Source organism: Artemia franciscana, chromosome 11 (assembly GCF_032884065.1).
Source record: "Artemia franciscana chromosome 11, ASM3288406v1, whole genome shotgun sequence".
Lineage (NCBI taxonomy): Eukaryota > Metazoa > Arthropoda > Branchiopoda > Anostraca > Artemiidae > Artemia > Artemia franciscana.
This window is the reverse complement of record NC_088873.1, coordinates 33,714,540-33,730,421: the sequence shown is the minus strand read 5'-3', so window position 1 is coordinate 33,730,421 and position 15,882 is coordinate 33,714,540. Positions and strand designations below refer to the sequence as shown.

The 15,882-nt window shown below is 35.6% G+C and overlaps 1 protein-coding gene across 1 annotated transcript in view; it reads right to left on the bottom strand.

The window, feature by feature from the left end:
* Window positions 1–945: 945 nt before the first annotated feature.
* The window catches only part of LOC136032601 (uncharacterized), a 29,683-nt gene continuing 14,746 nt past the window's right edge, over window positions 946–15,882 (bottom strand). The window contains exons 5-7 of the mRNA XM_065712870.1: window positions 9,645–9,811; window positions 6,740–6,961; window positions 946–1,078 (exon numbers count right to left, since the gene is read on the bottom strand). Coding sequence (XP_065568942.1) covers window positions 998–1,078; window positions 6,740–6,961; window positions 9,645–9,811 — 470 coding nt within the window. The 3' untranslated portion in view covers window positions 946–997. The remainder of the gene's footprint in view (window positions 1,079–6,739; window positions 6,962–9,644; window positions 9,812–15,882) is intronic.

Sequence of the window (15,882 nt, the reverse complement as noted above, 5' to 3'; positions counted from 1 at the left end):
ATGGTTTCTAACCTAACCAAAATACCCACTAAAACAATTAATCGAAATATACCTACATTATATTGTATATACACTATCCCACACTAAGCTGGTTATTGTCACTAATAGTTTTGACTCTTCTTTTGTTTAAGTTATGTTTTTCACTTCAAGTCAAATTGAATGTAGATAGACGGAACCGTGTTTGAATTTATTCATGTTTTTTTTTCTAGGAAATAAACCACAATAGTGTTAAATAATGCAACCACTCCCCTACCTGCCAAGGCTTAGAACCACCGATTTATTTCATTGGAATAGTGAGTGACACCATGGCTTAGACAAAAAAAAATTCCTAAATAAAATTCTTTTTATGTGCTTTCTTTCCGCCGACTCAATTTTACATGTGGAGTTGATCTGGGGAATTTTCAACCGGGTTGGAATTGTAAAGAAAGACGGAGGACATTTTATATGGGAAGGGGGATTATCCGTGGGAAAAATTATCCTTGGTGAAATTGTCTGCAGAAATAGTTATCAACTGGGAGGGGGATTCCGTTTTGTTTGAATTTAGAATTTAATTTAGTATTTGATGAGTGATAATCTCAGGCCTCGTAGGAGAGGGACATACTAAGCTGATTATCACCGAGTAAATATTGAAAAAAGGAAATAAACCGTTTCTATCAGACCAAGAACTAAGTTCATAGTAAGTAAGTGAGATAGTAAGTAATAGTTAATAGTAATTATTAGTAATTATTATAATGTTTATAATATTATTATATAGATTATTATCAATTATTATAAATTATTAGAAATTATTAGAAATTAGTAATAAAATAGTAGTAAGAAAATAGTTAATAAGTAATATTTAATTAAGAGATGAGTTAAAAAAAAACACATAGTTTAAGCTCGACAGGGATTTTCTATTCTCAATGCCATTAAAATTTCCATTACACTGCATAAAGTCATCAGATTTCTATTTTATTGAAAAGACATAAGATGGAAATATAAGCAATTATCCAAGAAACTATAAACCAAAAACCGAGACATCAGCGTTTCTAACAGCTTTCAAATAATTTGATTTTACTCTTTCCATATCTGACAAGGCCTAAAATTAGAAAAAAAAAAGTTTAAAAGTAATAGGCAAAAATATAACACATCAATAATATATTCTAGCAATTTCCATATCATATTATTGTTTAATAATACTAAAGTATAAAATATTTACTTTTCCCCATCTGACTATGGCTAGAAAAAACACCAAACAGAAGACTAAACTATAACACAATAAGAAAAAATCAACAATTTCCGTCATTCGCAAATATCTCTCACCAATAGAGCCAGTTAGTATAAGTAATTTCACAGAGCCACTTCTAAAGCTAAAAAAATGGGAGTTGGTTCCAAATACATTTTAAGTGAACAGCAAATATTTGCAAATACCTTTTATATGTCTCTCAGATATCTTTAAATTAGATGTCTCTTGTGGTGACAGTCATTTAACAGAATTTTCCACATTTTTTTTTTCAAGTTGTATCATTTATCTATAGCAGTGGTTTTCCAACTGAGGTCCAAGGATCCAGATCGAAATCCAGGAAACATTCATAAGGAGTCCGTGATGACTCCAAGCGTTTCTGATTGTATCCCTGTACGTTGGGCCGTGCTGTTTTTAAAGTTACATATATCTTATCTTTTATGCCGGCGATTTATCTCTTTCTTTCTGCAATCGGTACAAACGTTACCAACACTGCAGCCTTGTATCGTTTTTGAAACAATTTAGAGGTCCTGCAACAATGTGAAATATTGGAAATTTCGTATAATCCAGTATATCCACTATAATTCAGAGTATTCAGTACACTCCTTTTCGGAGAACGTGAGTCGCTCTTATGAATTGGGACAAAATTCAAACTTTAGCGTAAAGAGCAAGGCTTAAAGCGTAAAGAGGTGTTCAGTTTTATAAATTAAACTGAAAGTACGGAGCGACATTAAAACTTAAAACAAACAAAAAACTTAAATTATGTAAATGCAAGGGATTGCCTCGTCGCCAACACCTCACTCTTTACACTAAAGTTTTTATCAATCTTGAAAGACGCTTTTTATTGTTCCAATTAAACGAAATAGTGTTTCAGAAGTCGTTCTTAAAGAATTCGGACAAAATTCAAACTTTAGCGTAAAGAGCGAAGTCAGTATAATAATTTGATTCTTTTGATATATGTATTGGGATTAGGATCCTGTTTTTAGAGTTTTGGTTACTATTGAGTGGGTTGCTCCTTACTTACGGTTTGTTGCCACATACTGTTTGAAAAATCTTATAGACAAGAAAATGATTCAAAATCAAATTTTCCTAAGCGTAATGAAGCGGCAAAACCATTTTAGTTATCAATGCCTCAGTTTGAAGTGGATTTTTACGGAAAACTAAAATTTGGGGATAGAAAAGGGATTCACTGACACGCCACTCGATCGACTCCGATTCCATCTGAAAAACTGCCACCATAGATCTATTATTTCTATCTCTGCTACTTAATCTTATTTCTGGGTTGCCAAATAAGGATTCAGGGAAAACCTTGTTTTGTTTCTTTCTAATTGCAGGTGATTCTTTGCTTCTGACTTGTTTTGCAAGCTGTTTCAAGACTTGATTTAAGCTTGCAACAAAGCAAAAGCTGGGGAGCTAGCAGGCTTGAAGCAAGCTTGTTTGAGGGCTTTCGTTTGATTTGAAATTAGGAGAATTTTGTATGTATTTTAAACCACCATACCCATTCTTCTTAGATCTGTCAAACTTTGGGATTTTTCCCAGAATCTTTAGACTTCTATCCTGAATTTGGGATCTTAGAAAAGGCACATATTAAACATTACTTTAAAAATATGTTAATTCTTTATGTTGTCATTATTTAATACAATAGGATGTTTGGACCTAGTTTCAGCAGCTACGAAAGTACCCTTGAGCTCTTGAATTTGCCCACCTTATTTGATCAAAGACATGAGCTAATAATGAAATTTGGGAAATCACTATTAATAAACGGGGAGCACCGATCCATACTTCCAACATCCACATCAATCAGCAGACATACTAGGCATTACAACAAACTAGAACCAGTCAAGTGCCGTACGAACAGATTCGCAAACTCCTTTGTACCATATTTCGTAAGTGTATTTAATTAGTGACCATTATGTGACTGTGAAAGTAGCGTAATTTAGCGTTCACTTTTGAGTGCTATAATAGCTATTTCAATAGACGAATACAAATTTCCAAATGTAGAATAGTTTGTTCGCTAGCGAACCTTGGGTCGTTCAATTTTTAGTTAAAGCCGTAATTCTACATACCCCAAAAATTACTAGAGGCATATGTCTGCCAAAAAACAGCTCCATCTGTTAGTGAACAAATACCGCCGGATATATCAAGATAATATCAAACAGTTTGTGTTAGCGAACTGTAAGTACGGAGTGACCCGGCTCAATAGTAACCAAAGCTCTTAAAAATAGAATTTGATACCAACAGATATATCAAAGGAATTGGATTTTTATACAAGTTTTAAATATATAAGTTTTATTAAGTTTACTTATTTTCATCAAAGGTTACGAGCCTCAGAAAATTTGCCTAATTTTTGAAAAAGGGTGAAAGACCCCCTAAGATTCATACAATCTTTCTGAAAATCACACCATCAGATTCAGTGTATCTGAAAACCCTAACGTAGAGGTATCAAGCTCCTATCTGTAAAAATGTGAAATTTATACGTTTTGCCTAAAAAAAGATCACGAATGTGTGTTTATTTGTTTTTTTTGTTTGTTTTTGTTTTTCCCCAGTAGTGATCGCATCGATCCCCCAGTGGACCTAGAACATCAGGAGGAACTTTATTCTTACGATAATTAAAAGTTCTAGCGCCCTTTTTAAGTGACCAAAAAACTGGAGGGCAACTAGGCCCCTTCCCAGGCCAAATTTTTTCCAAAAATCGTCCGATCAAAATTATGGTTTTGTTCAGCATGGTTGAAAGGTCTAATAACAATGTTTTTGGAGATAAAATGATCCCCCACAGCCCATGGGTAAAGGTCTTTAATTTATAAAATTTGCCCATTGTTTACGTATAATATTCGTATAATATTAATATTTTGGGAAGTATGCATACATTTTTTGGGTGGGGAGGGGAGGAAAATTTTTTTGCTGGGGGGGGGACTTTGCACGGGTAGAATTTTTCATGGAGAGGGAATTTTCCAGGGGTAGAACTTTTCAGGGGAAATTATATACTGAGGGAATTTGCAATAATTCCCATACGAAATTTCTTTATTTGTCTTGATTTCTCTTTACCGACTCAATTTCACGCGTGGAGGTGTTGTGGGTAATCGTTTGGGGTAAATTTCCACCAGGATTGAATGGTCCAGAGGATATTTCCGTGAAGACGGGTGTTTTTCTGTGGGGGTAGAGCCAAATTTCCTGGCGTTATTTAAAAACAAGCAGAAATTAAATCTAAAACAAAACAAACAAGTTTGTTTTTAAACAAACAAAACAAACAAGGAGGGCAACTAGACCCCCCACTCTGTTTTCCACAATCGCATCCGGTTAAAATTTTGAGATAACCGTTTCGTTAAAAATAGTCCTAAGATCATAAGACAATGCTTCCGGGATCGGCACCCCCCCCCTCGCACAGCCTGGGCACATGTATTTCAAATTACACCCCGGGGGCATATAAGGTCTATATGGAAGGGGTGGTCGTAAAAACTTTGTAGAAGGCTCATTTGATTGGTAGTTTAAAATTATGATCCCCTTTTTAAGATGCAGAAGTGATCAGAAAGCAACTAGTCCCCTTCGCCCTCTTTTCCCCAAATGCATCCGATCGAAATTTCGAGATAGCTATTTTGTTCAAAATAGTCCAAAGTTCTTAAAACAATGCCTACCTGGTTAAACAACACCACAGAGCCAGAGAGCAAGGATTCTGAGTTAAGCCCCGGGGACACACAGGGTTTGCATAGAAGGGATGGCCGTACAAACTTTGGAGGAGGCTCATTCAGCTGGGAACTGAAAGTTTTAGTTCCCTTTTTAAGAATAAAAGGTGATCAGCGGGCAACTAGCCCCCCCCCCCATTCTCTTTTTCGCAAATAAATCCGATCAAAATTCTGAGATAACAATTATGTTTAAAATAGTCAAAAGATCATGCAACGCTGCCTCTGGGGTTGACACAGCCTCAAAGAAATAGGAAGCAAGGATTGTTATTTATACCTTGGGGGGAGAGGGTTTAATGTTTTTATGGAAGTGATATCGTATGAGCTTTGGAGAATGCTTATTTGATTGGAAATTGAAAGTTCTAGTTCCCTTTTTAAGAGAAAAAAGTGATCAGGGGCAACTAGCCCCTCCACTCCTATCCCTCTTTTCCCCAAATACACCCGACTGAAATCTTGAGAGCCATTTTGTTCAAAACGGAGCAAAGATTATATAACAATGCCTCTAGGGTTGAAACAATTCTTCAGAGCCCGAGGGTAAGGGGTATAAGTCATTCCCCAGTGGCATAATTTTTTTTATGGAAGAGTGGTCGTATTGGTAGTCGCAAGAATTAAAACTAGTACGAGGGCAACTAGCCCACCACATCTTCTTTTCCTTAAATTCATCCAATCCAAAATTCTGAATTATCCCTGGTCAAAATAGTCCAAATATCATATAACAATAACTTCAGGGTTGGCACCAACCCCCCAAAATCTGGGGGCAAGGGTTGTGAGACATGCCTCGGTAGCATATAAGGTTGTTATAGAAGGGATAGTCGTATAAACTTTGGAGGTGGATCATTTGATTGAAAATTAAATGTTTTAGCCCTTTTTTTAAAGAATAAAAGCGATGGGATGGCAACCTCCCTTCTGAACTCTTTTCTCCCAAATCAACCCTATCAAAGTTCAAAGATAGCCATTTTGTACAAAATAGTCCAAAGGGCCCAAAGGTAAAATATCTATTTATCAAGGGTTGACAATCCCCAGCCCCTGGACAATGGCTATTAGATACGGTAGGTGCCAATTGTTAAGATACAATGTTTTGTGTCCCTCTTTAAAGTCTTTAATATATAAGAGTAGGATATTTTTCATTTCTATTTTATCATTTGAATTGGTGCATTTTCAATCTTAATTTTCCGTTTCTTTGATTTTTTTTTAAAACAAATTAACACATAATGCCATTGTCTTGTTCTATTATGCTAGTATCTACTTAGAAATTTATTCTTAACATGTGTAAGGTCTTCTGAGAAAGCATTTGTACACTTGTCATTAAATTATATGGACTGTAAATAAGGTTTTCAAATTTAATTATAGCAGCCCTTTGCAATCGGACCTTTTTAAACAACACATTTGAAAAGTTTTACTTGCCCTTCCATCCCTTTTCGAAGGAATTTTATATCTAAAATACGGCAAGGTGAAAAACAAACACAAAAACCCCTTCAGAGTAAGTCTAAACCAACCAAACATCCGCCTTATAATTACGCCTGATTACGTAGAGATAGAGAGAGAAAGAGAAAGAGAAAGAGAAAGAGAAAGAAAAAGAGAAAGATAGAGAGAGAGAGAGAGAGAGAGAGAGAGAGAGAGAGAGAAAGAGAGAGAGAGAGAGAGAGAGAGAGAGAGAGAGAGAGAACAATTCTAAAGATATTAACTAAACAAAATAACCAATTCTAAAGACGGATTCTTAAAATATTTCTAAAGATATTAACTAAACAAAATAACCAACGTTCAAGACCATAAAGTCACGCTGAACAGAGTTTTTTTTTAACTTCCTCGTAGAACCAATCAACCAAAAAAAAAACCATACGTTGCTCCAATAAGAATCCGTCGTTACTTGATATTTGAGCTCCATAAGGAGTTTGTCAAGAACTCCCAGTCGACTTGGTGGTATATACTCTTCCTGACGTTTAAAAGCAATTTTTTCTAAACTCCGAACGAGCTCTGAGTACTTTTCAACAGCAAGCCGTGAGGCTTCTTCAAGAAAACCAAGCTGGTGATATAGTGATACCAACTCGGGCCAATTTCGTAACTGAAAACCAAAATGAAAGAGTAACTCTCGTACAAAAGAACGGTTTCGACTTTAAGTAAATGTAGTCCGACTAAGGCTGCATCCAGGAAAAGGGTTAAGGGGCTCGACACCCCCCCTCCTCTTCGCTGCAAGTGTTTGTCCGACTCATAAAGACGTAGCAAAATGCAAACAAAAATGTGGTTTTTTTTTTAATCGTAACCCCCCGCCCCCCGAACAAAATCCGGATCTGTACTACAGCCTACAGAAATTCAAGAAAGATAAACTATTGTAAAGCAAACCTACTGGAGATAAGATTCTTTTTCAAGTAAACTCTGTATTGAAGCCTCGGAGTGAATTAGTGTTTGTGAACTCAATAATGGGAGCTCTATAAGCCAAAATCCAGATAAATGTTGGTTAGATTAAAAAAGGGTTTCAGACAAATCTTTACGCAGTGGAAAACTACTACTACTAACAAAAACTCACTGCAGCACGTCACCGGGACCCAATACAGTTTGTACCGCTCCTTGTCAACACTAATTAATTCTCTACTCCCCTAATCTGAAGTTTCAGTTTCTTAGAAGTCCTTCCTTATGACCTATATCCATTCCTTTGTACCCATCCCAAAATACGCAGGGAAAAGACATATGTGCAGAAATAACTAAATAGATGTCTATTTCTACGAAGACGGGCAGGGGGGTGGATCAAATTTGTAAACCGAAAAACTATTAAAAAGTTGTGTGAAATCTAAATTGTGTGAATTCGGAATTTTCAGAATTTCTTTGAAATTCCTAAAATTTTGAAATTTCGTGTGAATTCCGAAATTTCTTACGAAGCTCTCTGCCCTATGGGCGTGTCCTCGGCTGGAATCAAAATAAAAGCAGGGATAACCTGCTTTTCGTTTGACAGCACATGGATATCCATCGTACAACCTTCGGCAATCTGTTACTTTAAACATTTGGAATCTACCAAGACATATTATGAGAGGGTTTACAAGAAAATTAAGCATTTATAAAGATTTTGAAGCTAAACCTAAATAGGATATTTGCGAATCTTAGCTTTAGAGGAAGCATGCAATCGACTTTAATTCTAAATTGGCTATGCATGAGTAAAAAAAACCTTACATCAAGAGAACGGAGAACACGCTTAAACATTCCTTTTACATATTAAAACGTTTTAGCATCCAAATGTGCCGAAAAGTCAAAAAAAAATTCCTACTACCCGAAAAACTCGAAATTTTTTATATAAACCACGTAATGACTGCCAGGCGCTTTTATTTCTTTTCTGTATATTCTGTTCATTTTCAGATCAAAGTATTTTTTTTATCATATTTTTGTTTTAATTGTTTTTAGTATCTTAAATCTTTCCGAACAGATCTTTTTATATTTCTCTCTTTAAATATTAATTCTTTGTAGTTTCATCTAAGCGATTCATAATCATATTTCATACTAACAAGTCTTACTTGTAAAACTTCATGCAGAAACCACACCTACCTCTTGTTCAAATAATCAATAGCCATAATTATTGTATTCCTTTGGCTATTGCAAAAAAACTCAAAATTTTAATTAGTTAATGAATATTTCCATTAGTTAAACTATTCTCTAGTCTGCAGTACGATACTATTATATCATTTGTTCAATATTTACATTTACTACTCACAACTCAACCCAATCACTGGGTATTCAATGGATATTGCGCTGGGTTACGGCTGTTTTTCCTTGGTCCATAACAATTATGAAAGCGTACACCCAAACACAATCTACAAAATTATCTACGGATCGATGGCCAACGAGAATAGCTACAGACAGCGGCGTATACAAGATTTTTTTATTGAGAGGGGGGGGGTTAAAAACTTACAAAAACGCATCAAAAATTGTTTAATTCATTTTTGTTACGTTTTTACGAGTCGGACAAACATTTCTGGGGCAGGAGGTCAAATCCAACCCACCCCCTAGATACAAACTTGGCTACAGGGAAGCTTTTTCAGTTTTTCTGTTGAGGGTGGGTCTGGGGTTTCATTAGTGTCATTATAAAAGAAAATCCTTTTTATCAGTTTCTTTTAGATGACCTCACTCTAAAAAAGGATTTCACACATGATGAAGGTAATACTTGTTGGGTCTTGACGAGACAGGTGGAGGTGGCCTACTTTTCTACTGCTAGTATAACGAATAAATTACCTTTTTTCAATTTTTCTAGACGGCGCCCCCCCCTTCCCCTTAAGAGGACTTGACACACGATAAGAGTATTCAAGATCCACATGAATCTACCCGGAGTATCATCCATCTATGCATACTCTTCTTAAAATTAAGCTTACGTTAATTAAAATTATTGAATTCTATTCTTATCGTTTTTCCATTTTATGTCATTTTCTCGACGTCCTCTTCTAACGAGAACATGGTGCTTCCTCCAAAAAGGAAGAAAAATTGTGATAAATTGTATTTGACTATGAAAATTGAGCAAATCGTGGACGTTTCTTAAGTTCAAAAGGTTTGCTCTCTTTTTGATAAATCTAAATATAAATTAGTATATTAAAAAGCCACGACGAAGGAAATACATTAGTTCATGCTAGAAGGAAACTTTAATATAAATAGAGAAGAAAAACTATGCAAGCAAGAAGAAATTAGGATGGTTAACACGACTTTCCTCTTGCTTCGGAAAAAAAAGAAAAAAAAAAATCAAATTCACCTTTACAGAAAAAAAAACATACCGAGTAGGACTTTACAAGCCAAGCCGGTAAGAAGACATCTGAACTAAGAATTCGAAAGGCACATGTACGATGACACGCCGTTTCCAAAGACCTTTCGGCTGCTACTAACCTAGCCTCGAGCAGTCTTTCAACTTGCTCAACTGGCCGGGAAGATACTATTTCACGGACTGAAAACAAAATATAAAATAACTAAAAAAAAATTTTTGCATAACAGCAAGACTTACCAGCATAACAGCAAAATTTTGGTTCTTTCGAAAAAAACAAAGAGGTGACATTTTAATTTTAAATTTTACACCTTTTTAAGGATGATTCATATCTAAAAAGCAACAAAACATAGCCTTAACTTAAGTTTAAGCTGCCCAAACTCTATTTTCGGCGCAAAAAAAAATTATTCTCAATGCTCACATGTTCGGATTTATCATAAAATATTTGAGTTTAGTATACGAATCAATAAGTATAGCAAGAGAACAATTGGATAACCCAAATAAAAAAAAATAAAATAGCCTGAAAGCTAAGTTTATATTTTACAATTTTTATTTTCCGTGCAAAAAAAGAGCTTGGCTCGCAACACTCCTGAAAAGACAACTAATTTAAAGACCAAGAAAAAAGAAAAAGCGGTCTAACCCGTTTTCTGGTGGTCCATACCCCTTAAATAATTTTTTTTTTTGTCTTTCAGTCTCCTTCATCCATGACTTATGGATGTAAAATTTCAACCAATCAAATATGAACAGATTTTCAAGTTATTTTTGGGCACACTTCCTCATCCCTTTGGCACAGGGAACAGTCCCTGAAAGTTTAAAATAGTCCATTAGCTAAGACCAAACATACCTACCTTTTTCTACTAAGATCTATCAATGAACAACTAGTATTTCATTCTAAGGGTTCTTGCTCGTGATGCTGGTGGGTTATGTCATCCCCAGAGACATATTTAAATGGCTTTCCGACAATTACGAAGAAAATGCTAATTTTGAAATATTACTAATTTTAATTTGATCAATTTCTTTTCTGATTATTTGTCATGATTATTACAATTTTTTTGACGTTCTTGACGTCGGTAGCCAAACGGGATAACTTATACAAACTAATGTGTTAGTAGCAATAAACTCGAATAGGGTATATAAGGTCTTGACAATCACACTTCATTCTTTTTTAATTCAGGGATGATATTGCTTAACTGGCAGTCATAGAAGGCTATGAACTCTAGCTGTAAAATTACATAAAAAAACTAGTTTTTTTTTAACTGAAAGTAAAAAACTTTCAGTCCTTACTTTCAGTTAAAAAAACTAGTTTTTTTTATGTAATTTCTGAACGTTTTTGAATTAATGCATGTTTGATTTTGGCTCTCCACACATAAATTATTAAAATGAAATTTGCATATTAATTCCTTTTTTGGCTAAATGGCTTTCTCTTAGTTTTGATCAGACGATTTTGAGAAAAAGGGATGGGAAAGGAGGCCTAGTTGCCATGCAATGTTTCGGTTACATAAAAAGGCAACTATAAATTTTGATTTTTAACGAATTTTTCTATTAGTAAAAAATATATGTAGCTTAAGAATTATCTTACGTAACAAACTTTTATATTCTTTAATTTTTATTATGTATATGAGAGGGTTTGTACCCTCGTTAATACCTCGTTCTTTACACTAAATCGTAAGTTTTGTCCCAATTCTTTAAGAATGACCCCTGAATCAGAAAGGTCGTAGAATAAATAGTTGAAATTACTAAAAATACTATAGCATATAGAGCGAGGTATTTATCTCCTCCTAAATACCTCGCTCTTTATGCTAAAGTATTTTTAGAACCCCTCATATGCGTAATAATTTCTGTTCGGTTTAAGTTTCAATGCTACTCTTTACTTTCAGTTGAAAAAAAACTTTTCCATGTTTATTTTTTCATTGTTTTATTTATAGTAATTTTAGAAAATCCTGCGCCCTTTTCATTGAATTTCTGTTCCCCCATGACATATTTCTCCATGGAAAGATCCTCCCACATAGCCCCCTCCCCTCAACCCCACCCCCAAAACCAAAAAAAATCCCCTGAAACCGACTGTACACTTCCCAATAACCATTATTATATGTAAACACTGGTCGAAGTTTGTAACTTGCAGTCCCTCCCCCAGGGACTTTGGGGGATTAAGTCATTCCCAAAGACATAGTTATTATGGTTTTGACTATGCGGAATAAAATGGCTATCTCAAAATTTTGATCTGTTGACTTTGGAGAAAAATGAGCGTGGGAGGGGGCCTAGGTGCCCTCCAATTTTTTGGTCACTTAAAAAAGCCACTAGAACTTTTCATTTCCGTCAGAATGAGCCCTCTTGCGAAATTCTAGGACCACTTGGTCGATACGATGACCCCTTGGGAAAAAAACAAAAAACAAACAAATAAACACGCATCCGTGATTTGTCTTCTGGCAAAAAATACGAAATTCCACATGTTTGTAGATAGGAGCCTGTAAATTTTACTACAGAGTTCTCTGATACGCCGAATGCCATTGTGTGATTTTCGTTAAGATTCTGTGACTTTTAAGGGGTGTTTCCCCCTATTTCTAAAATAAGGCAAACTTTCTCAGGCTCGTAACTTTTGATGACAAAGATTAAATTTGATGAAACGTACCTATTTAAAATCAGCATGAAACTCTGATTCTTTTGATGTATATTTTAGCATCAAAATTCCGTTTTTTAGAGTTTCGTCTACTGTTGAGCCGGGTCGCTCCTTACTACAGTTCGTTAACACGAACTGTTTGAAAAGAAAATAATTCGGTATTTCGGGGCTTCTGACATTATTACTCCTTTGCGGAAGTTAGGCTCAAAATTGGAAAAGGATTATATTTTTTTCTCTGGGCCCCTTCCACCTCTTAGTTCGTTTATTTTCCCGTTAGTTTTTACGTGTTTTCGCTTTACAGTTGTGTTATCTCTTAGAAGTTCTTTCGTTAGTTCAGTTATGGTTGTGGCCTATATGTTTTATCGCTCGTATAGTGGGGTTATTTTCAAATTATACTCCATAATAGAGAGGCTCCGAACACCCAGCATTGTATATTAAGCTCTGAATTTGACGTTTTTTTCTAACGTGACCAGATTCGTCCTGCGCCCTTTTCATTAAATTTTTCTTCCCCCATGACTTATTTCTCCAAGGAAAGATCCTCCCACATAGCCCCCTCCCCCAACTCTACCCCCAAAACCAAAAAAATCCCCCTGAAAACGTCTGTACACTTCCCAATAACCATTATTATATGTAAACACTGGTCAAAGTTTGTAACTTGCAGCCCCTCCCCCAGGGACTGTGGGGGAGTAAGTCATCCCCAAAGCCATAGTTATTATGGTTTTCGACTATGCTGAACAAAATGGCTATCTCAGAATTTTGATCCGTTGACTTTGGGAAAAAAATGAGCGTGGGAGGGGACCTAGATGCCGTCCAATTTTTTTGGTCACTTAAAAAGGGCACTAGAACTTTTCATTTCCGTTAGAATGAGCCCTCTTGCGACATTTTAGGACCACTTGGTCGATACGATGACCCCTGAAAAAAAAATCACGGGGATGACCCCGTGATTTGTCTTCTGGCAAAAAATACAAAATTCCACATTTTTGTAGATAGGAGCTTGAAACTTCTACAGTAGGGTTTTCTGATACGCTGAATCTGATGGTGTCATTTTCGTTTAGATCATACGACTTTTAGGAGGTGTTATCCCCTATTTTCCTAAATAAGGCAAATTTTCTCAGGCTCGTAAGTTTTGATGGGTAAGACTAAACTTGATGAAAGTTATATATTTAAAATCATCATTAAAATGCGATTCTTTTGATGTAGCTATTGATATCAAAATTCAATTTTTTAGAGTTTTGGTTACTATTGAGCCGGATCGCTCCTTACTACAGTTCCTTACCACGAACTGTTTGAAACTTTGAAATCTAAAGCTAATGTTAAGAAGACCAAGTCATGCAACTAGGACTAAATGTGGATGAAGAGGTGATGAAGAGAGCCAGGAGACGACCAAGGAATGGGCAGCTTCACTTATTTAGGCAGCATTATTAGCAAAAACAGTGGATGCAGAAAAGGTGTAAAAAGGAGAAGCCAAGGAGAACAGTATCTTTTACAGTTGAAAACTTTGCAAGAACAGGAAGATAATTTCTAAAGTATAACTGGGTTGCTGGAAGAAGCAAAAATGCAGTTGTCAAGTTTAGCTTGAAACATGGGCAATTCAAAAGGGCGAGGAAGACCTTCTAGCTACTTTCCACAGGAATTGTCTAAGGAAAAGTTCAGATGCTTGAAGTTCACAAAGGGATGTTGAGGGCGGTTACCTCCGAATGTAGGGTGATATTTTAGACTTTGACCCCCCCCCACCTCCAAAATATTTCTGCAACTCGTAAACTGGTCGTAAAAACGCATATAAAACACTATTTCTCCTAAAAACTAAATTAATTTCAGACTCGTAAACTGGTCTTCCAAAGCAGTTAAAAACCCTCTAACACCCACCCTCACCAATCGTTTTTTGATTTTTTTTGGAATTGTCTAAGGAAAAGTTCAGATGCTTTTTTGAATAACCATATATCAAATGATAGGCAGTGAAAATGTGGTTCGATTACCTTTTTGCGGATGAGTTATGATAGGTGTATGATAGAATTGGGCTTTTCGGGCATCCATCTACGGACCAAATAAAAGGGAGGACATCTACGAATGGGTCGAGAAGAGGTCATAATAAACAGTAGAAAAGAAAGTTAAAGAAGGGAGTAAAGAGTGAAGCTTGAAACAGGTTGGTGCGTACGCAGCTGTACAACAAACAACCTAGCTCATTTTCTGTTGGTTCTCTTCAGAAGTTACTGAGTGACATTTATTTTTCCATTTTATTTGTATTATTATCAAAAAGGAACATCAATATAGGTATTTATCACTGTAGACTGATTTGAGTTGGGGGAGCTTACAGTTTGACAAATTCCCAACTAACATCTAAATATGAAATGGCAGTTGAGGCGAAATCACCAGGCTTGCTGTTAATAGCTAAATTTGAGCTTTAATCTAGGTTTTTTGCGCTAAAACAAAAAGAAACAAAAGACTCTCTAGATTAGGAGATCAAATCCACCCGGATTAACCATTTCTTAAAAACTGGATCAATACAACGGTGCTAGGCTTATCAACCCCACTGAAAATTATCCCAAATTCAAAGATTAAGCAGGCACAGAGAAAATACTACGAATAAAAAAAAAGAAAGGAAGAGATTATGGAATATTTTACCAATATTCCAAAATGTAGGCCAAATACGTGTTGTAGAATGTCTCATAGTATTTGTTTTTGCAATACCAATCTATTTTAATACTTTTTTTGTGTTATCATTGCAGAATAAGATAAAGTTTAACATTGCGGTTATGGGACTGGTATCAACTCCAAAGACAAACTTAACAGACATTTGGAGATTTTCGAATGAGACAGATATCTCAAAATCTCATTCGATATCAAACGCATTAGAGGAAGGCCAGATTTCAGAAAAGGAAGAGAGAGGGAGGTGTAATACCTTCTAGTAGCTTTCGGCCTTTGAAAAGGATAGAAGAACTTTCAACTTTTAATAGAACAGTCCCCCTTTTAAGTTTATAAAATAGTCCTTTCTGTTAGAAATAGATGAGAAAAAAAAGTTTTTGACACTTTTTTGGGCTGCATTTTGAGGGGATATAAATATCTACTCCCTTTTGCATTAGGACCCCTTAGCCAAAAGTTTCACGTAAGTTTAAGGCAAATTGGAAAGATTCGGCCCTTTTTGGAGCCCATGCTATAAGAGGAGGGACCAGTTTCAAAGGAACCGATCATTAAATAGTTTCCTTATACCTTACTTAGTCCCCTTGGCCCAAGGGCTTACGACTGTAAGTTTAAAATTGGTCAGGAAAGACTTTAGGCCACTAACCCCTCCCCCTTTCCATAGCAAAATAATTATTTTTTTCCAAAAAAAAACGATTCTAAAGACTGACTCCAATACACTCCTAAGACTAAACCTCCCCCCACCCTTTCCACTCTAAACTATACCTACAAAGAATTGACATTTGACATAATTTTCAGTCCTTATCCCAGGCGTTGTGGAGGTTAGGTCATTCTTGGATGTAAATTCATTGATATTTTCAACTATTCAAAAAAAAGGAGCCTTGAAACCTTGACCAGACGTCCTTAAGCGTTGCAAAGGACCATATATCAGATGGGGTTCTAGGACAGGGGAAAAATTTTCTGAGGAAAAAACGTGAAGGAAACAAACCATATCAGTAGG